The sequence below is a fragment of the Erinaceus europaeus genome, chromosome 19 (genome assembly GCF_950295315.1).
Source record: "Erinaceus europaeus chromosome 19, mEriEur2.1, whole genome shotgun sequence".
NCBI lineage: Eukaryota > Metazoa > Chordata > Mammalia > Eulipotyphla > Erinaceidae > Erinaceus > Erinaceus europaeus.
The window spans coordinates 30,547,560-30,574,950 of NC_080180.1; the positions used below are offsets into that span (position 1 = coordinate 30,547,560).

Here is a 27,391-nt window from a genome sequence, read left to right on the forward strand (position 1 = left end):
ACTCATTTAGCTGCAATCATTTCAACTGTTATTCCCATTTACTGCAACTTTTGGTTATTGGCTTATGCTTTCCTTTTTTTTTTTTTTTTTGTTTTATTTCATCTCTATTCAAACCTGCTAACTTTTCCATAGTGTCTTGTTAAAGTTTTAATTATGTCAATATCTGTATTCTTTGTTGTTGTGTAAATTTCTTGGAGATTTAATTGTAGTGCTGTCCTGCTGACTCTTGCTCTTAAAATGTTTTCAGTCAAGAGATAATGCATTAAGCTGTAATAGAAACTTGTCTATGGGAACCTTGCATAGTCTAGATTGGAGGTCCCCTCTTCCAGATATTTTGGGTTTAATATGCCTATCACAGAAATATTTTCTGTTAGTTTTCTTGACCTGCATTTTCCTGAACCAGAGAGTAGTCCTTGGTTAGATTTTTCTTCTTTACCCGTATTAAGATAGACAAGTTTCCTTATTTTCTCCCTGCCTAATGAACAGACTTTTCACACATATTAGTAACATTATTATTTTTAGTTCCACTTATTGTTGAGATGCTTTGTTTTCATTTATAAATCAAGAATCCCTAGGGACTCAGCTCAGGCCAAAAGCATTTCTTGCTCTTTCTTTGCACATATGTCAAAATTTAAACCTTGATTACCAAGTCCAAAGCCCAACACTTCCCCGTCTGCTCTAGTAGAATTCCCTACTTTTTGGTTACTATAGTGAGGCTTTTAAAAGAGGTTTTGTCTTACTGAAATTGCAGACCTATATGTTTGTGTTGGGTTTGAAACTAGTTTTTAAAATTGCTTGAACTAGAATCATGAGCCGAGTATACAAGTATTTTCAAGGGTAGGTGCAAGCTTCTGCCTAATGAGCAAACTAATTGGAATTTAAGTCCCCTGCCCAAGCTCATACAGTCAGAGAACCAGGATTAAAATTAGTGTTAAATTCCAAGTGTAGGTCTCTTTCCAATATTCACTATTTTCTTTTCTTTTTCTTTTTTTTTTTTGCCTACATAGTTATTGCTGGGGCTCAGTGCCTACACCATGAATCCAGGAGGCCTTCCCCCCCCCCTTTTGTTGCCCTTGTTGTTGCAGCCTTGTTGTGGTTATTGTTGTTGTTGATGTCGTTCGTTGTTGGATAGGACAGAGAGAAGTCTAGAGGGGGAGAGAAAGACAGACACCTGCACCTGCTTCACCGCCTGTGAAGCAACTCCCCTGCAGGTGGGGAACCAGGGGCTCGAACCGTGGTCTTCGCATCGGTCCTTGCGCTTTTCGCCAAGTGCGCTTAACCTGCTGCGCTACCGCCCCACCCCCAATATTTACTATTTTCTACTGAATACAAATAGGCTTAACTCAGTTGCTTGGTGAATATATTGTTTTTAATGAGAGAGAGAAACACCAAATGGGGCTCCACTTGTCTTTTCTTTGCTGCTCTCACATGTGTTTCCTGAAATCAGACCCACAACCTTACTTATGTAAGCACTGCTGAATACCTCCCTGGCTCTCTATACTTTTCACTAAATACATTGACCTTTTGTTTCTTTATCATAGAGGGGACTTTTAAGAGGAATGATTTTTTTTCCTTAGGCAGTATAATAATGAAAGGAACATTGGATTTGAGGGAACATCTCAATTTTAATCCACTTAGATATCGAGCAGCAGTTTGGCCTTATTAGTAAATAACATTCACCACTGAAGTGTTAGTTTTATTGCATTTAGAATATTGTCAAGGGCATTAGTACTTCCTCTTAATTAAACCCATAGGCCCTCATATGTCCATACTGAGTCCCTGTAAAGAGGGTGTATGGGCAGGACCTTTCTGACCTTTTTTCCCATCATTTTTGTTGGTTGCTACTATTTGTTCTGTCCCTTGGACTCTCTTTTCCAAACTTTGTTTTTGTTTTCTTTCTCAGCATGGCTTCACTACTCTCAGTTGATTTTTTTCTACAGATCCAGAGAGGAAAAGTGGTGACCTGAGCTTGATCCTGGATCTTGTCCATGACAGAGCAAGCACCATTTTTATGAACTCTTTACACCTGAAACACTGTATAGGGCCTCTCTTCCTCACCCACTGCCCCAGAAGTTTTTCTCTTAATCACGGGTAACAATATTAACGAATGACCTCTTATCACACCCACTACTAAGTGTCTTATATACATTACCTAATTTCAGTTTTGGGCATTATAGTCAGATATATGTCATGATTTGCAGTTTTATATATATGGAAGCTGATGGGTTAAATAATTTGCTATTTGGAGTGGGGCAGTAGTGCAGCGGGGTTAAGCGCAGGTGGCGCAAAGCGCAAGAAGTGGCGTTAAGGATCCCGGTTTGAGCCTGCGTACCTGCAGGAGGGTCGCTTCACAAGCGGTGAAGCAGGTCTGCAGGAGTCTTTCTCTCCCCTTTCTGTCTTCCCCTTCTCTCTCGATTTCTCTCTGTCCTGTCCAATAATGACGACAACAATAATAACTACAACAATCAAAAACAACAAGGGCAACAAAGGGGAATAAATAAATATTTTTTAAATTAAAAATAATAATAATAATTTGCTCTCCTCAGGAGATAGCAATTAAAACTCAGATCTCAGCTAGTCCAGTCATACCACCTTGCAATATGCACTGAATTCTCAAGGTCAGGGTTCATGACTTACTGTTCTTAACTTCCTTCTGAATTGGCAGCTGGATGTATTTGCCTTTTTAGCTCTTGAAAATAAAGTTCTCCAGATTCTGACCTGTCTTTTGGCCCTACCTCTGTTAGAGTCATCTAGAACCCCACCTGCTGAAGTGTAGTCTTGATCGTGGAAATTTGACTTTTTCTTTTCTCCCCACCCCTCATCCCCCAATCAGAGCACTCTGGCTTAAGGTGATACTGGCATTTGAACCAGACCTCCACACCCAGGCATGAAAATTTGTTGCATAAACCACTGTAATATCTTCCCAGCCTGATATTTATTTAAGAGCATTCCCAAGTGATTCTAATTAGTAGTCATTTAGGTTCACTGGTGATTACAACTATGGCTTCTCTTTATGTTTAGAATATGTAACCTAAAGAATTATGTTTGCCCACAGAGGTGGCGTGAATCTCTGAATCTGCAGTTCTTCATGACATCAGGCTATTGGGTTTCTGCTCTATAGAGAATGATTATTGTGATGCCCTCCTCCTTCACCACCAGGTTTTTTGCTGGGGCTCAGTGCCTGCACCATGAATCCACCATTCCTGAGGACCTCCTACTCTTTTCCTTTTCCCTTCTTTCTTTTTCTTTCTTTCTTTGGATAAAGTCAGCTTGAGAGTGGAGAGGGAAGGTGAAATGGGGGGGGGCGTGAGAACACACTGAAAGCCTGCTTCACTCATAAAGCTTCTCCCCCTCAGATGGGGCCTGGCTTGAACGCCTGTCAAAGTGCACTCTACAGGTTTGCCAACGCCCGGGACCCTGTTTGTTTGTTTTCAATTTTAAATTAATTTCATATCATTTTATTGGGGAAAAGTGATTTACAGGACAGTTTTTGACACATGCGTAGAATCTCTTACCTCCCCATGATAGGTGTCTACACACTCTTGCCACCAACCCAAGTCCCTTTTTACCATTGTGCGCCCTATCATGGCTGTCTTAACCATTGTTACTGTAGTTACATCATAATATACCAGAGTAGTCTCAAATGAATAATCCCCAAATTTTTATAGAGCTTCAAGCTCTGTAAGACCACAATATCAACATTTCCTAAGTATTTTATGATTGATCAATTGGTTTGTCACCTGCTTCACACAAAAAAATATTATTTGACTTTAGCAGTTGAGAGACTAGCAGTTGAGAGTCGTATGTCTATCTAGCCCTCTCCCTCTCCCCCCCACTAACTCTCCCCCTCCCCCTCCTTCCCTCCCAACTTCCCCCTCCCTTTCTCTCTCAGAATTTTATGGTGTGTGTTATATTAGCATGCTGGAGGACTCTTGGAAGTTCTTCAGTTTAAAAATGCTTTTTGCTTTGTTTAACTTGGCAGTTCCCAACTGGGTTGTATATTATGTGTGTGATCAGTCCTGTTTGTAGCCAATGTGAAACACAGCTCTGTAGGAAGACTTTTTTCATTTGAAAAAGGAGGAAGAACATCTCTTTTGTATTGAGGGTGAAATGAGAGTTGCAACATAATGTTGAACTGTGTAAATGCCTGGCTGCTGCATATCAAGCTCAGCAAAATAAAGCTTATCTGTAACTTTGGTTCACTCTTGATAAACTCAAACTTTGGCTAAGTATACTAGTCCCAAAATTGTAATAGAATTTGAAATGGCTAGCACAATATAGGCTCATATTTCTTAAACTTCTGGAATTTTTAAGTGGCTTAGGAAAAGTTTAGAGTGACATCTCAAAAAAAATTTTTTTTTTTTAGTTTTTTTTTTATCTATTTGTTTATTGGATAGAGACAGCCAGAAATTTAGGGGAGGGGTGATAGAGAGGAAGAGAGACAAAGAGACACTTGCAGCCCTGCTTCACCACCTGCAAAGCTTTTTCCCTGCATGTAGGGAGGGACCAAGGGCTTGAATCCTGGATCTTGCACATTGTAACATGTGTACTCACTCAGGTGTGCCACCACCCGACCCTCATCTTCAGTGTATATAATCTTTGGTAGATTGTGAATTGTCACTAGAAACTATATATAAAGATATGTTGGTTGAATGAACGGATGGATCTTGCTTGGGCTTATTAAATGTATTTCCAAAACATGAGTTCAGTTGTTAGACTACTTAAAATGTCTTGATCTGTTATGGTTCTGGCAGAAATACTTTTTGCCAGTATTGCCAAAACTAAACCTCTTAGTATATAGGAAAGACTTGTGGTTGATGTTTTGCTAGCTGATCCCATGGGAGCTTAGTACACTTTGCAGACTACTTGTTAAGTTCTTTGAGGTTCTGAAACAATTCTTGGCTGTTTCCTTCTTGGTCCCAGTACTGTTTGCCACTGCACACCCCCTCCCTGTCTGTTATACCACTTGTCAGAACAAGCAAGGCATTCTTCTTTAGAGTTAATTGAGTACTTAAAGTCTCACTAAAACCACGTAAGTGATTGACTGGTAATTTTGTTAAACTGTCGGGGATCAAGCAGGAACTAAAGTGCCCTGAATACCAGAAGATAGCTTATTGGGTGGTAGGGCGTGTGCCTCATCATGGGTATGGCCCTGGTTTGAGCCCAGTGTCAGGTCACTGGGGGGAGCTCTGGTACTTCAGCATCTCTTTTTTTGTTTCTCTATCTGAAGTAAAAAAAATGATTATTATTATTTTTAATTTAAGAAAGGAGACTAACAAAATCATAGGATGGGGGGGGTACAACTCCACACAATTCCCACTACCCAATCTCTATATCCCGGCCCCTCCCCACTAGCTTTCCCATTCTCTATCCCTCTGGGAGCATGGACCATTGTGGGTTGCAGAAGGTGGAAGGTCTGGCTTCTGTAATTGCTTCCCCACTGAACATGGCCGTTGACTGGTCGATCCGTACTCCCAGTCTGCTTCTCTTTCCCTGGTAGGGTGGGTCTGTGGGGAAGCGGAGCTCCAGGACACATTGGTGGGGTTGAAGTAAAAAAATTTAAAAAGTCAGCACCACATGGGTGCGCCACAACATTGGAGGAACGAACTCTAATAGACATAATTAGTCATGCTGTATGTATGTGTCTATCTGAAATAAAAAGAATGAAAAAGTTAGCCCAGGAACAGTGAAATCATTAATGTGGGAAGTCCCCACAAAGCAGCAATAAGAGAAGGGGAGAGAGAGAAACTATATAGTATTCTGGGCTGGCATGCCTGCGTTTCTGCTTCTTGGTGCCTGGTTATTGGTATCTTTCTCTTTTTTAAAGCAGTGTTCATTTGTTGAGCAGCTGCTCTATATTCAAATTGGTACCAGGTTTTACAAGTGGTAATGTTACACTGGTGACAACAATCTTATAAATTCACATTTTCTCGGTAAAATTAATAAGGATAAAAGATGTTACTTAGGTAAGAATTTTTTAAAAGCCTTAAAGTAATTCATAAAGGCTTTTGTGTTAGGCACCTGTTTTGTTACTAGAACTCCAGATAAATAAAATAAAGGTAGCACTTACCTTCATACCAATTATAAGTATAACACATATAATATGAATAATAAATATGTGTGGTCTCTTTTAAAGAACAAATGGTCTCTCAGATCCCCCCACTGTTTTAGGCTATTTTGATTTTAATTTAGCAGACAGTAACAAAATAAACTACGCAGAAATTCCACAGGCTGGTTTCTCCCAGTTTTATAAGCTGAAAAAGAGCACATTACATTAAATTGTCAACATTCTCTTAATATGCTATTTGATGTCTATAGCTCTTAAGTTCTTTTTTACTGGGGAAAAACACAAATAACATAGTATTCACCATTAAAGTATTTAATTCCTGACTTCTAGTGTATTGATGGTGTCATGCAACCATTCCATTCTGTCTACTTCCAGACTACTTTCATTTCCCCATTAAGAAATGTCTTAGTTCAACAAACTTCTCCCACCAATTTTCTGCATCCAAAGGACTGAGGAGCTCTCATTCATAGATTGACTTTCACTTAGTAGAATACATTATTTACATACTAAGTCCATAGTCCACCTCTACCCCTCTCTTATTAGCCTTCAGTTACCCCAAAACCAGTGTTTCATATTAAGGTGCACAGCCAGATTAGAGCAGTTCTACCTATGTTATTTTTAAAGTCATAAAAATGAAAATACTCCCTTAAAGTTCTCATACAAAACTTCTGGAGTGCTGAGGGTTTCACTGAGAAACATATATATAAAAGCTGAGATCTTGTATACTTTTAACATGGGCATTTTTAGTTTATTATACTTAAAATTGTCGGAATAATTGCCATACTATGTGGAAAATATCCTCTAAAGATTTGTGTATTTATTGTGAGAGTGGGGAAGGAGAAAGTCACCACAGCACTACTTAACTCTTTGCATAAGGTGGTGCTGGAAATTGAGTCTGTAGCCTCTGGCCTCAGACATGCAGGTGTGGCACTCTTAACAGCGACTTAACAGGTTATACTATTTCCCTTGCTCCTGGAAGATATTCTAATAGGAAAGTTCTATTCAGTATTGTTTTGGTAAAAGCAACATTCTTCTTTATATAAAGTTTTGATAAAAGAACATGAAAGAAATACCTCTGATAAAATCAAGTAATTTCAGTTTTAATCCTTTAGCTTCTTATATTCTGTCCCAGAGTAGCCAAAATGTAGCTATTTGAAAGTTTGACAAGAAAATTAATCAAATATGTTTAAGTACCTTCATTTTTTACTGTGTCTAGGGTCTGGCATATACAGTGCTTGTATTCTGCTACTGATATATGTTCTTAACATTTATTTACAAGAGACAGACTGATCAAGGCACTACTCAGCTTTAGCATGTGTGATGCTGGGGATTGAATTTGGAGCCTCAGACAAACACGTCTCATGCTCTACTGCCACATATCCAGGTTTTTTTTTTTTTTTTTTTTTACTTTTGTTTTCTTTCCTCCAGCATATCACTGGCACTAAAATACACTGCTCTTGGGAGCCATTTTCCCCCCATTTTATAGTATAGGACAGAGAAATTGAGAGGAGAGAGGAAGATAGATGTGGGGGGGGGGGATAGACACCTGCAGACCTGCTTCACTCTGCAGGTAGGGAACTGGGATCCTTGCGCGGGTCTTGGTGCTTCCTACTATGTCCTAACCCGGTGTGCCACCACCTCCCCCACCCCACTCCACCCCTGGTTTTTCTTCTGTATTTTTATGAGAGACAAATGCACAACTCTAGCTCTACAAGACATGAAGACAGAGACCTGCTTTGGTTTTGCTGTCCTCTAATGTGATGTTGACAAGTGAAAATGGTCTCACATATAAGGCTCATGCTTCATAATCAAACTACCTCTTTGGCTACTTCTTTGGGCCCACCCCAAGCATTCATTTGTAATGGCATTTTTAAAGTAACAATAAAATAACTGATTGCTGTTATGGTAAGATACCAGTTTATAATTTTGAAAGTAGACTGTCAAATATATGCCCTTCCTTTCCTACATGAACTGAATTCATAGATAACCAAATAGTGAATGAGGAACAGAATTACTTTATAAATGAAAAAGAAACTAAGATAAATGCATCCTTCCTGCTGCCCCCACCTACTAGATAGACTGAGGTAGTGAGTGTCATGATTTTTGGGATCGTGAGAAGGGACAGTCAGGCATTCACTATATGTCTCCTGTAGTTTGCCTAAAGTGTCAAAACCTGAGTCTGTCTCAATCTCTAGACCCATCTGTAAATTTCTAAAAATAATAATAATAATAACCAAAAACAGAAGCTTGCTGAACTGTATACTAAGAACATCTAATCAGCAAAACCCAAACCTGGGAAATACTGTAGGTCACATAGCTAGGGTTCTATTCAAGTAAATGAAGGGGTTGATTCAGGAACCAAATCTTTTTTTAATTCAAAACTGCCTATTTTTAGAAATGTATCTCTGTCCATTAAATACTGTTCTCTCACTCTTGTGCCTGCTTCTTACCTACTCCCCCCTAGTAACCTTGGTTCTGTGTTATAGTTGGAGATCTGTTACTTCGCCCCTGCAAATTGTATCATTGAATTTCCACGATATAATTGATTTGCTTTTATTCTTAGTGTAGCACAAATCTCCCTGGCTTAAACAACCTTTGCTCCTTGGGAATTAGTTGTTGCTGTACCATGACTGACCCAGACTTTCTCCTCAGCCTAGAGGCAGTAAATAGCATAGTTGCCTTCCTCTGAAGACTGTTAAGTAATATGATACTGACAAGTGAACATTAAGAGTCTTACTATTTGCGGGATATGTCTCCCTTAATATTTACTCAAATGAAAGTTATTTTTATGAGTTATTTGTATCAAAGTAGTCACAGGAAAGGTTCACATTTAAGAATTTCTTAAAAGCAGTGTGACTTATGGAAAGGGCAACTGGTGATTTAAAAAACAGGAAAGGGGCCCAGAAGTGCACCAGTGGCTGAGCACACACATTATTATGCACAATAGCCTGGGTTGGGCCCCCACTCCCCACCTGCAGGGGGGATGCTTAGTGAAGCAGGTCTGCTGGTGTCTTTCTATCAATCCAATCCCACCCCACCCCCCAATTTCTCTCTGTTCTATCCAATAAAATAGAAAGGAAAAAGAAAGAAAATGCCCACTGGGAGCAGTGCCTGCACCAAGGCCCATTGATAACCTTGGTAGCAAAAGAAAGAGAAGGAAAAAAAAAAACAGCGTTTAAAGGCAAAGTTTCATGTTTTCCCCATTGTTGATAGCCAAGGTTGCAAGGATTTTAACACTCCCCCTTCCTTTTTTTTTTAATCTTTTTTATTTTATTTTGTTTTACTTATTCCATTCTGCCTTATATGGTACCAACAATTGAACTCAGGACCTCATGCTACCACTATACCTCTTCCCCTAACCCATGTGCTATTTAACTCTTTGCTTGCAAGTAGTCAGACAAAGAAAGCTTAGTCATGGCTGAGGCAGCACTTAAAATTTTTGAATTCTCACTTTAATTTATTTTTGATAGGAAAATGCAGAGAGACTTTTAGTTTATTATAGTACAGTTAGTTTAGACTATAGAAACTAACTTGTTGAAGTCATGTTGAAAGATTTGAGTTAAGTCATTTGTGTTGCTAAGAACATAACTGTTGTTTTCATTTTAGCTGCTAGAGCATCAGTTTTGTTTCATATATATCAGCCTGCAAATGTTCCATGGACTTTCTTTGGGTGGATTCAAACTGAAGTATCTAATATACCATTCTTAATTTTTTCCAAACAGCATTAGTTTGATGAATTAAATATCCATCTATAAATTATAAATATTGAATAGATGTATGTATTCCTATTTCTTTTTTTGGTGAGCTTTTGTAAAATTATTTAAAACTTTGTCTTTTACTTTGTTTTAATAAGAAAAACTACCAACATAATTTTAACATCTTGCCTTAATTTTAGATTGAAAGAAAACATATAAGTACATGGCACAAATACAATCATATGACATGTGCTCAAAAAAGTAGTCTTTTGAGAACTTGATATGCATTGTCTTATCAATAAAGAATTCTTGTTCGGAGTCATAAGTAAATGTGTTTTACCTCTTTGGTTAACTCACTTTCAAAAATTTTGGCTCATTTTTTTTTTCACTTCTATATGAAGCCTACCTTTTTTTTTTTTTTTAATTTATTTGATAGAACAGAGAGATACCTGTAGCACTGTTTCACTGCTTGTTAAGCTTTCCCCCTGCTGGTAGGGTCCAAGGGCTTAAACCCAGGTCTTTGTGCTTGGTAGTACACACACTTAACCAAGAGCACCATCACCCAGCCCCCAAACCTACCTTTTTTTACCCTGCTGAATATTGCCACCTGCTCCTCTCCTTACCATCATCCCCATGTTATATTCTCATAATCCTCATGACTTTGCTTTTTTATTTCTTGTGATATTTATCACCTTCGAACATATCCTATAATTCATGTATTATGTATATTGTGGCTTGTTCTTCAATAAAATGTCAGCTCCAAGTGCCAGATCATTCTTTTATTACATATAGATATATCTCAGACATTTAGACTCAGATGTTGAATAAACAAGTCCTGTTTGTGAAGTGATTGAGACATTCAGGTATTATTAAGGAACTTAAAAGTGTCACATAAATTATCTAAAGCGCACATAAAACCGCAAAAACCTTTTTTGTGTGTGTCAAGTTTGGTGTTCTTTTCATTAGTCTGCATTTAGCTTAAATATTGAGGCAGACTGTCTACATCTAGTTAAAATAGTAGCCTGTGGCTCAGGAGGTGGCAACAGTGGCTCGAGCCTTGGACTTGAAGATAGGAGGTCCTGAGTTGCATATGCCAGAGAAAGAAAGGCTTTGATTTTAGTCTTTTCTCCTCCTCCTCTTTTCTTCCTTCTTCCACCTCCACCTCTACCTCTTCTTTCTCTTCCCCTCTCCCCTCCTTGTGTTAATAAGTCTGAGGAAAAAAGGTAAGTTGACACATAGGTGCACTATCAACTGTTTTGTTACTGATGGTCTCCAGGTACTATTAATTTTTCAGAGCCTTGAGTTCTCAGCTCAGTATTTTTGAAAAAAAAAAATCCTTTTGGAGAGTATTTATGGTGCTGGGACTTGCTCTAAGGTTTTATATTATTGATGTGTACATTAATTGGTAGTAGAATGATATGGTGACTGAAAAGTTTGGACACTAGGACTCTCTAGAGGTGAAGGAGGCATTAGCCGTTAATCAGCACAGGAGTAATTGACTATCCAAGCTATTTGTAATAAATGTAAATAAAAATGAACCAGAACCATCCCGACTGTGTTGAAAATTTGTCTTTGGTACTAGGGATCTATTTATTTGGAGTAGGTGCCCCTTCTTTTCTAGGCTATCAGTTGCATTTGGCCTGCCTACTTCTAATGTAAAATTTTAGTTAAAATACACACACTCATGCTTTAGGATGTGAGTGATGGTATAATATCTGTATCATTTCCTTGGACAAGCTATGAATGAAAACACTAGGACTGTTCAGAAATAAGTTTACTGGTGTGTTGCAGACATGAGATTTTTTTGTTGTTGTTGTTGTTGCTGCACAAGTGGCAAGAAATCTGCTAAAATTTTCTCTAAACTCTGTTCTGTTCTTTAGAGAAATGTTAAGTATTAACATTTCCCTCCCCTCCCCCCCCCCAGCTCTGCTCAGCTCTAGCTCATTGGTGCTGCTGTGGATTAAATCTAGGACCTTGGAGCCTCTGGCATGAAAGTTGTTTTGCATAATCATTATCCTGTCTCCCTGCCTGTCTTTTTAAAAATGAAAAAGTAAATGCATGGTTGAAGCTATAAAACTTAGAGAAAATAGTTTCCATTATTGAAGCATACCAGAATTGCATTAATAGTTTTCAGTGGTAGGCAAAATACCAGGGAAGCAATAGAAAACCTGTAAAACAAACGAAGGCACATTTCATTGACCTCCATTTAGGCATGTATTTGGGTGACACAGTGTAATTTAGAAAAGTGACTCTTAAGTTATTTAAATACAACTATTACCTTGGAGCAAGATTTTTTTAAGTCTAGTTTGTGATGATACTGCTTAGTTATGTCTACAAGCAGAGGGATATTGGAAGAGGGAAACAGCACTGCTCGACTATGGTTTATTGTGGTGTGGACTTGAACCTGGGACCTCCAAGCTTCAGACATGAGAATGTTGTATAAACCATTTATATTATGTCCCCAGTTCCAGAGGGATATTTTAAACCATGTAAGTGCAAGATGGATTCCAGTTAAGATCTTTTGAGAACCACTGTCTTATTAAGATGACTGTGTATTACATTGGAGAATTTTTTTATATTTATTTTTCCCTTTTTGTTGCCCTTGTTTTTTATTGTTGTTGTAGTTATTATTGTTGTTGATGATGTCATTGTTAGATAGGACAGAGAAAAATGGAGGAAGGGAAGACAGAGGGGGAGAGGAAGAGGGACACCTGAAACCTGCTTCACCCACCTGTGAAAAGACTCCCCTGCAGGTGGTGATCCTTGCGGCCCTTGCACTTTGTGCTTGCAATGTGCTTGCACTTAACCCCGCTGCATTGGACCTCCCCATTGGAGAAATTTTAACCGTTACGTTACCCTCTAAACAGATCACTGGGGGACAGCTGGGATACAGAATGCTATTATTTCAGTAAACCAAACAATATTAAGATAACATTTGGGGAAGAAGAGTAGAACTTTTTAAACTGACAAATTAGACTTGTTTTCAATAGAATTTCCTTTTTTTATATACTTACTATTTAGAATGGCTTTAGCTTTACAGGGAAAAAAATGAATAAAAAGTAGAATTACCACATAGCTCCTCCCCTCCCCTTAGGCCCTCTCCTTACAATTGCCCCTGTTATTACAGTCTTGCTTTACTGTGGCCTACTACAATTGATGAATCAACAGAGGTATGCTACTTTTTTTTAATTTTTTTATCTTTAGTTATTCCCTTTTTGTTGCCTTTGTGTTCTATTGTTGTAGTAATTATTGTTGTTGATGTCGTCATTGTGGGACAGGACAGAGAGAAATGGAGAGGGGGGGAGAGAGAAAGATAGACACCTATAGGTAGGCCTGCTTCACCACTTGTGAAGGGACTCCCCTGCAGGTGGCTAGCCAGGGGCTCGAACCAGGATCCTTATGCCGGCCCTTGTGCTTTGCGCCACCTGTGCTTAACCCGCTACACTACCATACGACTCCCAGGCATGCTACTTTTAACTAACATTCACTCTGTGTTGCAGTCAGTGGATTCTAACAAGTGTGTAATATCATTCCTTTCAGTACAGTGTTAGAACTGTTTGCCAAACCCCTTGTGCTCCACCTATTCTTCCTGAACTAGTCCTCAGATTCTTGTTAACCACAGCTCTTTTAATTGTTTCTACAATTTTGCCTTTCCCATAATGCCATATAGTTGAAGTCATAGACACCCTTTTCAGATTGACTTCTTTCACTCAATAGTGTACTTAAGGTTCCTCCATGCTTTTTGTGGTTTACTAGCTTGTTTTTTATTGCTGAATAATATTCTGTTTTCTGGATGTAACATAGTACACCCAAACCTATTGAAGGACATTTTGACTGCTTCCATGTACTGTCAATTTTGAATTTATTGTAAACACCAGTATTCAGATTTCAGTGTGAACCTAAGTTTCTCCTTCATGTAGGTAAATAAGGGAGGTGTATTTACTCCTGTGAGAAATTGCCAAGCTGGCTTTCAGGGTGACAGTGCTATGCTGTGTCCTCAGCAGCAGTGAGAGTCACTGTTGCTCCTACACATCCTTGCCAGCATTTGGTGTTTTCAGTGTTTTGGATTTTCGCCATTCTAATAAACATGTGGCAGTATCTCACTGATAATTTAATTTGAAATCCCTTCAGAACACACAATGTTAAGCATTTTTACATATGCTTGTTTGCCATCTGTATGTCTTCGATAAAGTGTCTGTTCAGAGATTTTGCCAAAATGTTCACTGAGTTTTGTCTGGTTACCAGTTTTCCTCAAATTTGTGTTTTGTGAAGATTTTCTTCCAGAGTATGGTTGATCTTTTCATTCTCTTAAGCATTGTGTGCACTCAGCCAGGTACACCACCAGGTCACGCCACCACGTCGTCCCAAGAGCTGAGGCCTAACACTCTTGCAGGAGTATTAAATTACTATAGGATTGTTCTCCCTGTATGGACCTGCTTTGGAAATGTAGTTTTAAGAAAATTGTAACACAGGCCAGGTGGTGGTGTACCTGGTTGAGCGCACGTGTTAGAAGGCACAAGGACCTGGGTTCAAGCCCCCAGTCCCCACCTGCAGAGGGAAAGCTTTGCAAGTGGTGAAGCAGTGTTGCAGGTGTTTCTTTGTCTCTGTTTCTATCAGCCCCTTCTCTCTCAATTTCTGGCTGTCTATCCAATAAATAAGAGAAAATGATATCATAGAAAAATTTACTAACACCTGTGATTGTTTCATACCACAGATTTGGATTCACATATAGCTGACCTCTATTCTCTGTTTTGTTTTATTTGTTTATTTTTCTGGTATGTGCAGTGTCAGGAATGTTTGTTTTTCATTGCCACCGGGGTTATCACTGGGGCTCTGCCAGCACTATGAATCCCAGAGGCCTTTTTTCCTGATATTTCTTTCTATTTTGTTTGATAGGACAGGGAGAAATTGAGAAGGGTAAGGAGGATGGATAGATAGACCGACCAACTGACCTGTAGACCTGTTTCACTTGTGAAGCGTCCCTTCCTGGGGAGAGCAGGCTGATATCGGATTCTTGCGCATGGCAATGTGTGCACTCAAACAGGTGCACTACCACCCTGCCTGTTTTATTTTTGTTTTGTTGTCTTTGCCAGGATTGCACTGCTCAACCACTTGTGAAGCTTTCCCTTTGCATGGTGCTCCTGAGGCAAGCAGGGGTTAACTTCTAAAGAAAAAAGCAGTGGTTAGTTTCTCAAAGAAAAAATCAGTGGCAGCAGCTTTCCCCCTCCTCCTAGCATAAACAGGACTTTCTACTGCTGTCATCAAAGTGGCCTTGTCAGTGCCTTAGAATCTGCTACTTCTACCCAACAGTCTGCTGATAACCCAAACAAGTTGTACTCTCTGTATACACAAGAGACAAAGTAACCTGCTAATTTGTTGCTGTGAGTTACTATGGGAAAGTTGATACCTGTATAAAAGGCCATGCGTGATCCAATGGTGCTAGGAACCCAGTCTTTTGTGGACATGAATCTGGCTGTGTCTGCCAACATAATAAACAGTGCTTCCTATAGTAAAGCTTCAGTGTGCCCCATTTCTCTGCCTGATAAGGGGGGTGTGAGGGCTCAAACCCAGGTCCTCATACGTGGTAAAGTGTTTATTCTCCCCAGTGAGCCATCTCCCAGTATTCATAATATGCTTTCCTACTCAGCCATTTTCATAGTAGAATGTATTGTTTTGGCCACTTAAGATGGCCAGCATGGCAGAATCAAGTTCCAAAAAGGCAATTTGAGATACAGCCTTTGTTGAAAAGGAAGTGAAAGTGGTAAAAAGACAAGAGTAATGTACTTTTTTCTTACTATGATTCTATTTTTATAACAAAAGGAGCAAGCTTTTTTTTTATTAACTATTTTTTCCTTTTTAATTAGATAGGACAGGCAGAAATTGAGTGGGGCAGGTGGTGGTGCACCTGGTTGAGTGCACATGTTACAGTGCTCAAGGACCCAGGTTCAAGCCCCCTTCCGCACTTGCAGAGGGAAAGCTTCATAAGCGGTGAAGCGGGGTTACAGGTCGGTACCCCTCTGTCTCTCTCTCTCTCTCCCTCCTCTCTCCCCCCTCTCTCTCTCCCTCCCTCCCTCTCTCTCTCCCCCTCTCCCTCTTTACCCCCCCTCTTTACCCCCCCTTCTCTCAATTTCTGGCTGTCTCTATTAAAGATAATAAAAAATTTTTACAAAGAAAGAAATTAAGGGGGAAGGAGAGGGAAAGACAGAAACTCCTGCAGACCTGCCTCACCACTCATGGAGGGCTCTCCCCCTCTCCCCACGAAGCTGCATGTCTACCCCTCACCACAGGGTTTTTACTTTGGTGCCCTACTTACAATTTGGTCAGGTTCTGCTTTTAGTTTCCCTTTCAGATCTTCTTACTCAACTGCTGTTGATGAGTGGGATCATCCCATACTCATTTTTATCTTTCTGACTTAGCTCACTTAACATAATTCCTTCTAGCTCTGTCCAAGATGGGTCAGAGAAGGTGGGTTCATTGTTCTTGATAGCTGCATAGTATCTTTTCTTTTTTCCTTTTTCCTCCAGTGTGATCTCTGTGGCTCAGTGCCTGCACCACAAATTCACTGCTCCTAGTGGCCATCTTTTTCCCATTGTGGTTACTGTTATTGCTGTTGATGCTGCTGCTTTTGTCGCTGTTGGGTTGGATAGGATAAATAGAAATTGAGAGGGTAGGAGGAGAGCAAGATAGACACCTGCCAACCTGCTTCACTTCTTGCAAAGCAAAGCCACTGCAGGTGGGGAGCCGGGGCCTCAAACTGGGATCCTTGCACCAGTCCTTGCACTTCATATTATGTGCACTTAACCCGGTGCGCTACCACTTGGCCCCAACAAATGGCAGCCTGTGCACCCAACTGGTGTGCCATTGCGCAACCCCAGCAGCTCACACTTGAGAATGAACACACATGTGTCAGATGTATGGTTTTTGAAGTCACAAATATAGTCTTAGCAGGTAAGACATTTGCAAATAGAGATTCCCCAAACAGTAAAGATGAATTGTTTATTCCATCCCCAATTCCCTACCGCTACAAGGAAGAAACTAGATTTTGTTAGTATTGATGCATTCACTTTAAAAAGCTGCTCTTTTGAGGTATTAGTAGCTAATGTAATTGATAATAGTAATAGCCAATAACAAACTTGGTAATTACCAATTTACATACACTGTTAATTCATTGACTTTTACAACCCTTGAAGTAGATGCTGTTTCCATTTAAAAAAATTAAACTTAATTTGAAATTTTTGAGCTAGTAATACTTATTCTGACTTGTAAGGTCAAAACACAAGATGGACAGAAACAGAGAACATCATAAATTTTGGCGCTCGCTCACTCTCTACTCTCCACCCTTCCCAGCTCATAAAAGTTCATGGTAACTTTAATTTTGATACTTGCTTACTTTTAAATCTGATTTACTTAAGATAGGAAGAATAGTCTATTACAATCAAAATTTTTTGCCTTTTTACTTATTTTTTAAATTTCCACCAGGATTATTGATGGGGCTCAGTACTGGCAGTATTAATTCACCACTCCTGGTAGCCTTTTTTTTTTCTTCAATTTCTCCTGCAGATGGGGAGTGGAGGCTCAAACTCAGGTTCTTGCAAATGGTAGCTTGTGTACTCAAGCAGGTGTGCCACTTCCCACCTCCCACAATTTTCCCTCTTTAAAAATCACATCTACTTATTTTACACATGGGAGGAAAAAACTGAAACTACAGAAAATTAATTTGCCCACTCATAGAATTAGCCACAAAGACCAGTGTCTAAATTGCTTAATTCAATCTAATACTTTACCCTCCCCAAGTTTTATGTACTTAAAAAATTGTTTTAACAAAATTTGGTAAAGGCTGTATCCCCAAAGTAACTAAAAACTGCTTTTTAACTGTGATACCCAGGAGTGGACCACTGATGTGAGACAGCAGCACACTTGAGCAGGAACTCAGGTGGGGTCTGGGGTGGTCTAGAGAAGGCCCAGCGTAGGGAAGCACTGCTTTGTTAGTGCCTTTGACTGATGATGAAGACTGAAGTCTTCTGAATTGTTATGAGAAGCTAAAAAGCCAGCTGTTATTACAAAACACTGACGTCTATAGCATCCTTTAAAAACACGCTGTAAAATGGAAAACAAAAATGTCTATGGATTAGTTTGAAGCTATCAGTGTAAAACTTGTCCTTTAGAGTAGTCATCTCATACTTCTACTCCTTTCTCCATCTGTGGCTTTCTGAGAAAACACAAACCACTGTCTAGTGACATATTTAATGAAAACTTTAAGTTAAATTTGAAGTTTGGGGGGCTGGGTAGTATGAAGCACAAGGATCTTGGTTCAAGCCCCTGGCTCCCTGCCTGCAGGGGGCCGGTGAAGAAGGTGTCTTTCTGTCTTCCCTCTTCCCTCTCAATTTCTCTGTCCAATCCAAAAAATAAAAATAAAATAAATTAAAAAATATATAGCAGGAGTAGGTTTGTAGTGCAGGTACCAAGCCCCCACAATAACCCTAGAGGCAAATATAAAATAAAATAAAATTGAAGATAATAAGTCATTAAGTGACCAGGTAGAGTTAACTGGCTGTTTACCTCTTTAAAGTGATTTGTTTACATGTTGTGGCTGTTACCCAGATCCTATGTGTTTATTACTAATTAGAATTAGATATTTTGAAGCTGAGTAGGATTTTGCAGCCTCATGTTGTCAAGCTTCTTGTCCTTATCTAATGCATACAAGGCTTTGGCGTAGCATTATCACTTGCTGAAAATGTGTTTTTATCTTGGTTTATGGTGGTAGACATTACACAGCATCTGCAACCAAAGTTTTACTTGCCCTCATAGTACTTTCAGAAACAGAATTTCTCCAGATGCATCCAAAAGTCTTACCTAATTGTGTCAACAACAACAACATAAAAGGAAGTTATCTTTTTAAAAGCGTGAATAAAGGTCTAACTAAAGCATTCTAAATCTAAAATGTAGTTTTAGATATGAACTTACAGGTTAAGAAATGAAATATTTATCCATTTTATTACTGATGAATATTTGGAACTATTACATTTTATGCTGCCATATTTTGCATGGGAATTTTTGTTTGTTTTAATTTGGTACAGTTTGGTATGTCCCTAGGCGTAGAATAGTGTGATCATAGCAATAGCATACTGATGTTTAGCTTTAAAGAACTACTGCCAGTTTTCAGTGTATTTGTATTAATTCAGTCTACTGCAGTATTTCAGTTCTAGTTGTTTTCCATCCTAGTTAGCACTTGATCTTTGCTTTTTCATTTTAGTTATTCTGTGGGCTTCTCATTATGATTTGAATTTACATTTCCTCATGATCGTTGAAGTTGAGCTCCATGTCATTTGTTTATTTTTATCTGGCTGTCTTTTGTAGTTTATTAATTGATGAGTTTACCCATTGAGAAAATATTGATGTCTTCCTTAACTGCCTTGTAAAAATTTTTTAACTTTTAAAAATACTTTGTTTTTATAAGCATCCTAATTACAGAACTAGCTACTCTTCCCTCTATTAAATCTGATCTGCATATGTATGTTTGAACAAATGTGTATAAAAAGCCAAAATGCCTTGAACCCAAAAGATACCTTATAGATAACTTTATAAACAAGAGAAAACTTTACATAGAATGTTCTTCTCAAGCCATTTAAACTGTCAACATTCTTTACTGGTAAGAAAGAAAAATAAAAGTGAAATTTTTCATTTTATGAATTTTGACTTGAGAAAGAATCAGCTGTTGGGCTAGGGAGACAGCATAATTATGCAAACAAGTTTCACACCTGAGGATCTGATGTCCCAGGTTCAATCCCCAACACCATCAACCACAGTTGATGAGAATCTCAATATCTCTCTCTCCCTCTCTTCTTCCCTCCATCTCTCTCATTAAAATAAATAAAATGAAGGTGTTTTTTTTAAAAAAAAAAGAATCAGCTGTTGGTTAGCAATTAGAATAGTTGATTTACCAAAAAAAAAAAAAAAAAAAAGGAACTTCAATTTGCCCTTCTAGATAATATTTACCTGCTAGTTTTAGCCTGCTTACGGGTATTATCACTGGCAAAAAATTTAAAGTTATGGAAATAGGAATAGAATGTCTTCCATGATCTCATCTCCCAGAAATAATTAGTTTATATTAACCTAGGTTTTTATTTATTTTATTTTGATTAGAGACAAGTTGAGAGGGAAGGGGGAGATAGAAAAGGAAACACCTGGGAGTCGGACAGTAGCACAGCAGGTTAAGTGCAGGTGGTGCAAAGCACAAGGACTGGTGTAAGGATTCTGGTTCCAGCCCCCGGCTCCCCACCTGCAGGGGAGTCACTTCAGAAGCAGTGAAGCAGGTCTGCAGGTGTCTATCTTTCTCTCCTCTTCTCTGTCTTCCCTTCCTCTCTCCATTTCTCACTGTCCTATCCAACGACGACATCAGTAACAACAATAATAACTACATTACTAAAACAAGGGCAACAGAAATGAATAAATATTTTAATAAATAATAATGAAGGAGTCCAGAGGTAGTACAGCGGGTTAAGCGCACGTGGCGCAGAGTGCAAGGACCAGTTAGGATCCCGGTTCGAGCCCCCGGCTCCCCACCTGCAAGGGAGTCACTTCACAGGCAGTGAAGCAGGTCTGCAGGCATTTCTCTGTCTCTCTTCCTCTCTTTCTCCCCCTTCTCTCTCAATTTCTCTCTGTCTCTATCCAATAACAAATTTTAAAAATGAAAAAAAGAAAACTGAAAATAATAATCATGAAAAGAAAAAGAAATACCTGCAATGCTGCTTCATTCAACACTTATGAAGCTTCCCCTCTGTAGATGGGGCCTGGGGGCTTGAACCCCAGTTTGCCACCACGCAACCCCTAGATTTTTCTTCTATGAATTTCTTACTATGTCGCACAAGTAATATGCTCTCTATATTGTTTTGCCTCTTGCTTCTTAACCTAATACTAAAATTTCTAAATTTTCTAAAGTAAATTTACTAAATTGGCAAAAGTTTTGAAACTATGATATGTTGAATATGATAATGGCATTCTCATTAGTTGACAGTAAGATACCTCATTGAGGGCTGGGCAGTGGCACACCCATTACCATGAACTATGCACAGAGACCTACATCCAAGCCCCTACTCCCCACCTACAGTGGGGGACACTGCATGAGCAGGTTTGCAAATGTTTTTCTCCCTCTCTACCTCCCCTCTCAATTTCTCTGTCTCTATCCAATAAAAATAGTAAGAAAAAAGGAAAAAATGTCCGCTGGAAGCAGTAGATTCATTGGTGCTAGTACTGAGCCTCAGCAATAATCCTGGTGGCAATTAAAAAGAAAAGACACCTTATTGAATAAATTATAATTAACATGTCAGTTTTATTATTGACTATTTGTATGTGTGTGTGCGTCATATATTTCCTGACAGGCTTAGTATTCATCTTTTAATTTACCGTGTTTTCATTGTACACGGAAAAGTTCCCACTGAGGAAGATCTGAATTAAGAGTTTAGAACAGGTTGATTATGATTTTAATTTTCAGCAGTTCTTTTTAGATGTAAGATCTTCAAATTATGCTACTAGGTTGGTATTTTTACTCTAGGTTCTTCATGAGAACTTCTCTAGATTGAACCTGCACGCCACACTTTTACTTTAGATGATTCCAGGGACTGTCAGATTAAGGGTACACTTTATAGAGAGCTGGCAAGGCTTTCCAGGGTGATGCCTGTTTTCTAGTGCAAAGCTTGATATTTCGGGGGAACGTCATCAAATCTTACCTTGGTCACTGATGGGAAATCTTCAAGTGGATTTTTTAAGCAGCAAAGTAAATTCAGATGTCTATACTACAAGGCTTTTTAAAAAGCAGTATTATACAAATTGGAAAAAGTCATTTCAAGGTATCCAGCTCTGTAGAGTGATAAAACATGTATACAAAGCCTTAATTTCCGTCCTAAGGACAGCTCTTCAGATGAATCATTTCCTGATTATACCTAATACTGAAGTGGGAATAATCACCAAGCTCTGTTTTATTTTCTTTGTCCAGGTTTAAAAGATTGTAAAATAATCTTGTTGCCAAATAATGAGGACACATTCCATTATTTCCTTCATTTTAACTATTGCTGGTGAAATCACTGTGGGATAGGCCTGGTTACAGTGTAGAGTTTCTTACATGAAGGCAGTGCTTTGCTGGCTGAAGGGCTCCTAGTTTTGTGAAAATCTCATTTGGACATGCATTTCTTTTCTACTGGGACAAGATGGAAGTTTCTCTGAATTATAGTTTTGGCTATCTGAGCAATACAAAGTAAGGCATCCATTCACTATGGAGAATGGGATTAATTGCAGGTGTTACTGCATAAAAAGGGGAAGTACCGTTGTATATGTTAGAGGCCCTAAATGTGAAGTGGTTCTTTTGATAACTAACCAGTTTAGTTAACTGTAAGGTAGGTTATTTTATTCTGGTTTCCCCCCAAAAAAAGCTGATTCAGAGTAGTCTAACCATTAGATTTCCTTTGGAGACACTAGGTTCAAAAGAACATAAATGTTAAGTGTTTCACTCCCCTCTCCCTCCATTGGAAATATAGGAAATAAAATGACTGTTAACCCTGTGGCTTTTAGATATTTCTATTAATTGAAAAAGAAGAATTGTTTCCTTGGAAACAAAGAAATGAAGCTATAGTTCTTCAAAGTGTTTGTGTAAATGGTCAAATTACATTTTGCTTTTTAAAATAGCCTTGTTTCCTGGGCTGTGAACTCATTACCACACTTACCCTGCAGTATGTTTTTGTCTGCTAAATTAAAGCAAAACAAAACAACAACCCCCCAAAAAAATCCCACCAGAACCTGCCATGTAAGTTTTTAGCAATAGAACTACTTGGTGACAGATGTTTATGAACAACTTTGTTGTAGTGAACATAAAACTAGAGTTGTACTGGGGAAGCTGCTGGAACTAATTGATCAGACTTTTTATATCTTTTTTCAGTTTGTTAGACTACCTTTCAATTAATGTTCTCCATGTTACCTTTAAAAAAGTAATTTATTTTAAATGAATTATAAGTGGAGGAATAGCAGTTTGCCAGATTGAAACAAGATCTTGCAAGAGAGATTTAATTCCTTGCTTTAAAATATGGGAATTTATAATTAAACTGGTTGATTTGTCAGTAGGGTCTTGGGTCAGTATTAGTAAACACTGATTTTCAAATGAATTCTGTAGATTATATGTTTATAAACTATAAAAAATCAAGACACTACTTATAGAACCTTTCTTGAGATCTAATTTTGTAGGTGTAATTTTCTCTTTTGAGTTGAAGAAAGTATTAGTTGGAATCCCTGGAAGTCACAGAAGAACAAATTAAACAACTTGTATCAGTTATCAGCCTGTTTGAAGGATAGCATGTTTTATTTTAGAGTGAGAGTGGTTCCTTTTGTTCTTGGATGGTGGGGGACACTGTCAGTTGGAACTGATCTTAGAATGCCAATCCTTGTTTCCTTTAAGTTGTTTGAAATGAATGAGCTTAAGTAAAATGGGTAACTACCCTAAGGGCCTCCCTGTTTAGGGGAATAGGTGTGATTTATAAAGTCACAGCATAATGAAATAAAGTGATAATGAAAAGCCTTGGGCAAACTGGCTGAGTAATATATTTTAGACTATTTACACAGGTTGATTTGTTCTTGTCAGAACTTTTATTTCTAGTTGTAGAAAATCTCTAAACAAGATCTTTCTTAATAGAACTATTGAAATAGTCTCAGATTTCTTCTCAAAGTTCAAACCATTCTTTTTAAAGGCTAGCAGATGTTTGTCCCTTTCCTCAGTCAGTCAGAGTTCTTTGCTTTTCAGTACTATATTAAGTAGACTTGGGTTTGTGTGTTCTTTTTGGGGTTTTGACCAATGCACACACCCATCTGCCTCCGTGGAACTGGTTCAAGATTTGGAGAGACAGGTTTATTTGGGGGTGTTTCCCTTGTCTTATCTCCGTGTGAGCATATGCTAGGGTTGAATTTATTTTGGCCCTTCCATTTAAATTTGGAACTGAAGCAAGAGTTTAAAGTGCATCAGGGGAAGAGTCTGCTGAACTTAGACATGAGGGACCCAGGAAGGAAGGTGCGTACATGCATTCTACAGCTTTCTTAAAGAGTCTATGACTATCTTTACAAGCTAATATTAATACACAGGGAAAATAGTTTAAAACTATTTAGAGATCTATGTGTGGTACTATGTGTTTGTGTGTATATCAAGTTTTACAGCATTATCTCTAGTTTTTATAGTTTTAAAATTCATGAAGAAATAAGTAAATTATAAATTTTCACTTAAAAGTCTTTCAGAAAAAGTAAAGAGGGTATGGGCATTTCCAATGTATCCTTTGCAGTTGGTTTTTAAATGGATGAATAAAAAGGTGGGTAGATATTTTAAACATCCTATCGTTTTGTCTTCTGAAGCATCAAATAGAGCTATAAATGGTTATTAACTAAGAGTCACCTAGATCCTCCTTGGAATGGAAAAGTCAGGTCTCCCTTCATTGACTGTTGTTTATCTTTGTCCTGCATTTTTTAGCACAGTGCTTTGCACAGGTCATAAGCTAGATTGACATCTTTCTTGTCTGATCTTTTCCAGAGCCTGGCCCAACTGGAGAACCTGTGCAAACAGCTGTATGAAACCACAGATACAACCACTCGACTCCAGGCAGAGAAAGCTTTGGTTGAATTCACCAACAGCCCTGACTGCCTGAGCAAGTGCCAGCTGCTCCTTGAGAGAGGAAGTGTACGTAAGATAGGAGAATCTTGAAGGGTGGCTAAGGTCTAGGAAATACATTTGGGTTCTAGCTTGCAGGTGGATTGTAAGAGAAGAATAAGAGTGCCTTCTTCATTCCACTTCTAGAAGATATACTTAGCAGGGGGTAAGGGAACAAAAAAAAAATCCAACCTTCTCAGGAAAATCTCTTGAGAAAAATTATCTTGACAGTGGAATCACAAGAAATGATGGATTCAAAGTAAAATTAGAACAGTTTTCAGCTTCAAAATGGCAGTGCAGTAATCAAAACAATACTTTCAGTGAGACATGATTAAGTTAATAATTTTGGCAAAATGAAGGTCTTAGGGAAGAATTGAGCTACAGTATCATGAACAGACAGGAAAGGAGTCCTAAGACCAGGTAGGCTAGCTGTATTTCTTTACTTCCACCTAGAAAGAAATGTGGAAAGAACAATAGCCCTTAATTTCTTGAAAGGGCAGAATGTTGGATAATTTCATATTTCTAAAAAAAAGAGATTTGCCTTAAAGACCTTTTTTAAAAGATTCTTTCTGGCATCTTCTCCATCATAATGATTCATATGTCTGTATTGCAGATTTGATTTGATTAGGCCACTCACTTTCTTGTGTTCCTTCTTCATGATTGAAATCTGCTAAAATACTGCTAAGGCAGGATATGCCCTCAAATTTACTTTTTCTTAAATCTGGGTACAGGTCTCCAGGTAGTGAACCTTAGGGCTAACTGACTCAATAAACATGATTCTAACTCTTTGCTTTCCCCTCCCCTTTTTCTTTTCAGTCATCTTACTCCCAGCTACTGGCAGCTACATGCCTTACAAAACTAGTATCACGCACAAACAACCCTCTGCCGTTGGAACAACGCGTAGATATTCGTAAGTACAGAATTATGAAAAATTGGTTTATTTAGTAATAGGCTAGTAGTAGCTAAATTTATGCTGCTTTCTAGATAATATTCTGAAATTGCTGAGGATATAGAATATCTAGAATCCAGTTTTTCCACTAGAAGTATAAACTCCTGAATTGAAAAATCTGTTTATCTTATCATTCAAAGTCTCACCTCTCAATAACATGAGGAATTAAGGGAGTTTAGTGTAATCTAAATTTTATTATTTTGTGAACTCAGCTCATTCAAAGATGTACACTTCTAACAGCTTTCTATTCTCTGGATTTTGGTTTTCTAGGAAACTATGTACTCAACTACCTTGCCACTAGGCCAAAATTGGCTACTTTTGTGACACAAGCGCTTATTCAGCTGTATGCCAGAATCACAAAACTGGGTTGGTTTGACTGTCAGAAGGATGACTATGTCTTCAGAAATGTCATCACAGATGTCACAAGGTTTTTACAGGTATGATTTATGTATGTGATATACTGGCAATGGGAAAAGCAGCATGTATGTACTTGTGTGCTGATCTACTTGCAAAAATTGTATTACATAGGGCTAGAGTAAACATGGTGTGTGTAGCAGGTAGAGCCTATGTCTCACATCGCCTCAGTTGCTGGGTTCAGACCCCAGCACCATGGATAGCACCAAAGGAATTTCCACACATGGTAGTGCACTACTTTGATATGTTTCCCTCTCTCTCAAACTATAAAATAGAGACTGGAGGCCAGTGAGATAGTTCTTTGGGAAGATACCTGCTTTGCTGTACACACAACCCAGATCCAAGCTCCCATCCCTACCGCTTTGGGAAAAGCTTCAGTCCTGTAGACTCCCCCTCACTCAGTCTCAGTCTCTTTCTGTCTGAAAAAGTCAACCAGGAGTGGTGAAACCCCTGCGACAACAGCAAAAATATTTACCTGGGAGATGGCTTTGCAGTGTCACACATATGCAAGGCCCTGAATTCACTCCCTGACACCACATTAAAAGTGTATAGTAAAATTTTAAATTGCACAAAATAAGTAGCCTAGGAGGTGACCTAGTGCTAGAGCTTTAGACTTCCAAGCATGAGGTCCCAAATTCAGTTCCCCATTCTTGCAGATGCCAAGCTACTGCTTTGGCATCTTCTCTCTCTGTGTCTCTGTCTGTCTCTGTCTCTCTCTCTCTCTCGTAAAAAATTTTTAAAAGAAAATTTACATAAAACAATTATTTGATAAGCTTTGTTCTGTATCTTTTTTTATGCTCAATGTGTCTTGGCATGTTTAAATGTTAGGTAGGCTTAGAATTATCTAATAAAGAAGATTGCATTATCATTTGAGTTATGAATTAGAAGGAACAAATTTTCACTTACACATTAAAGTATTTCTGTAAACGTTGTGACTTAAATTTTTATCATAGTATTTGCCTTTTTATTGTATGAGTTCCCTTTGTAGATTGTTATGTTTACTCTAGCTTCCCTTTTCACAATGTGAATAGTATAACTGTGATATTTTTAAAATACAAAAGATTTTATTTTGACAAAGTTGTTTTTATATCCTGTAAAAGCAATAATTTTAAAATACAGTTCCTGGTTAGACAGCTTGAATAGTGATAAGATTGTGTCATTTCAGAAGTATGACTGTACTCCAAATACTGAAATCAAACTAAAAAGTCAACTCTTTCCTACTTTGTGTTTTTTTTTTTAAACCAGGATAGTGTTGAATACTGCATCATTGGCGTTACAATTTTATCTCAGCTAACCAATGAAATTAACCAAGTAAGTGCTACAGCCTTTCTCATTTAAATAAGTGCAATATTTTTTCTTAGCAGTTTTCTGCTATGTGTGGGATGACCTTTTTGGCAATTGTGTGCTTTTGCAGTAAGTGATTAATGTCTTCTTGAAACAAAATAGTTCCACTGGATTTTCCTTTGTAAGTACAGCCAAATATATGATTATTGTCCTATTCCTTTTCTGTCTCCAGGGTGTCATATCCTCCCATCTCAAGTGTCCTGGCACTAATGTTCATTTTCAGAGATGAGAGCAGTGATCCAAAGTCA

At 38.3% G+C, this 27,391-nt stretch overlaps 1 protein-coding gene across 2 annotated transcripts in view; it reads left to right on the plus strand.

The window, feature by feature from the left end:
* Window positions 1–27,391, plus strand: part of XPO7 (exportin 7) — an 89,594-nt gene that overhangs the window by 18,301 nt on the left and 43,902 nt on the right. Inside the window, exons 1-5 of one of the 2 annotated variants that reach the window (XM_007529145.3) lie at window positions 23,769–23,809; window positions 24,320–24,466; window positions 25,253–25,346; window positions 25,656–25,822; window positions 27,045–27,110. In XM_007529145.3, coding sequence (XP_007529207.2) covers window positions 23,789–23,809; window positions 24,320–24,466; window positions 25,253–25,346; window positions 25,656–25,822; window positions 27,045–27,110 — 495 coding nt within the window. In that variant the 5' untranslated portion in view covers window positions 23,769–23,788. Of the gene's footprint in view, window positions 1–23,768; window positions 23,810–24,319; window positions 24,467–25,252; window positions 25,347–25,655; window positions 25,823–27,044; window positions 27,111–27,391 lie in introns of those variants that run through there. The other variant, XM_007529144.2, reaches the window with a different exon arrangement.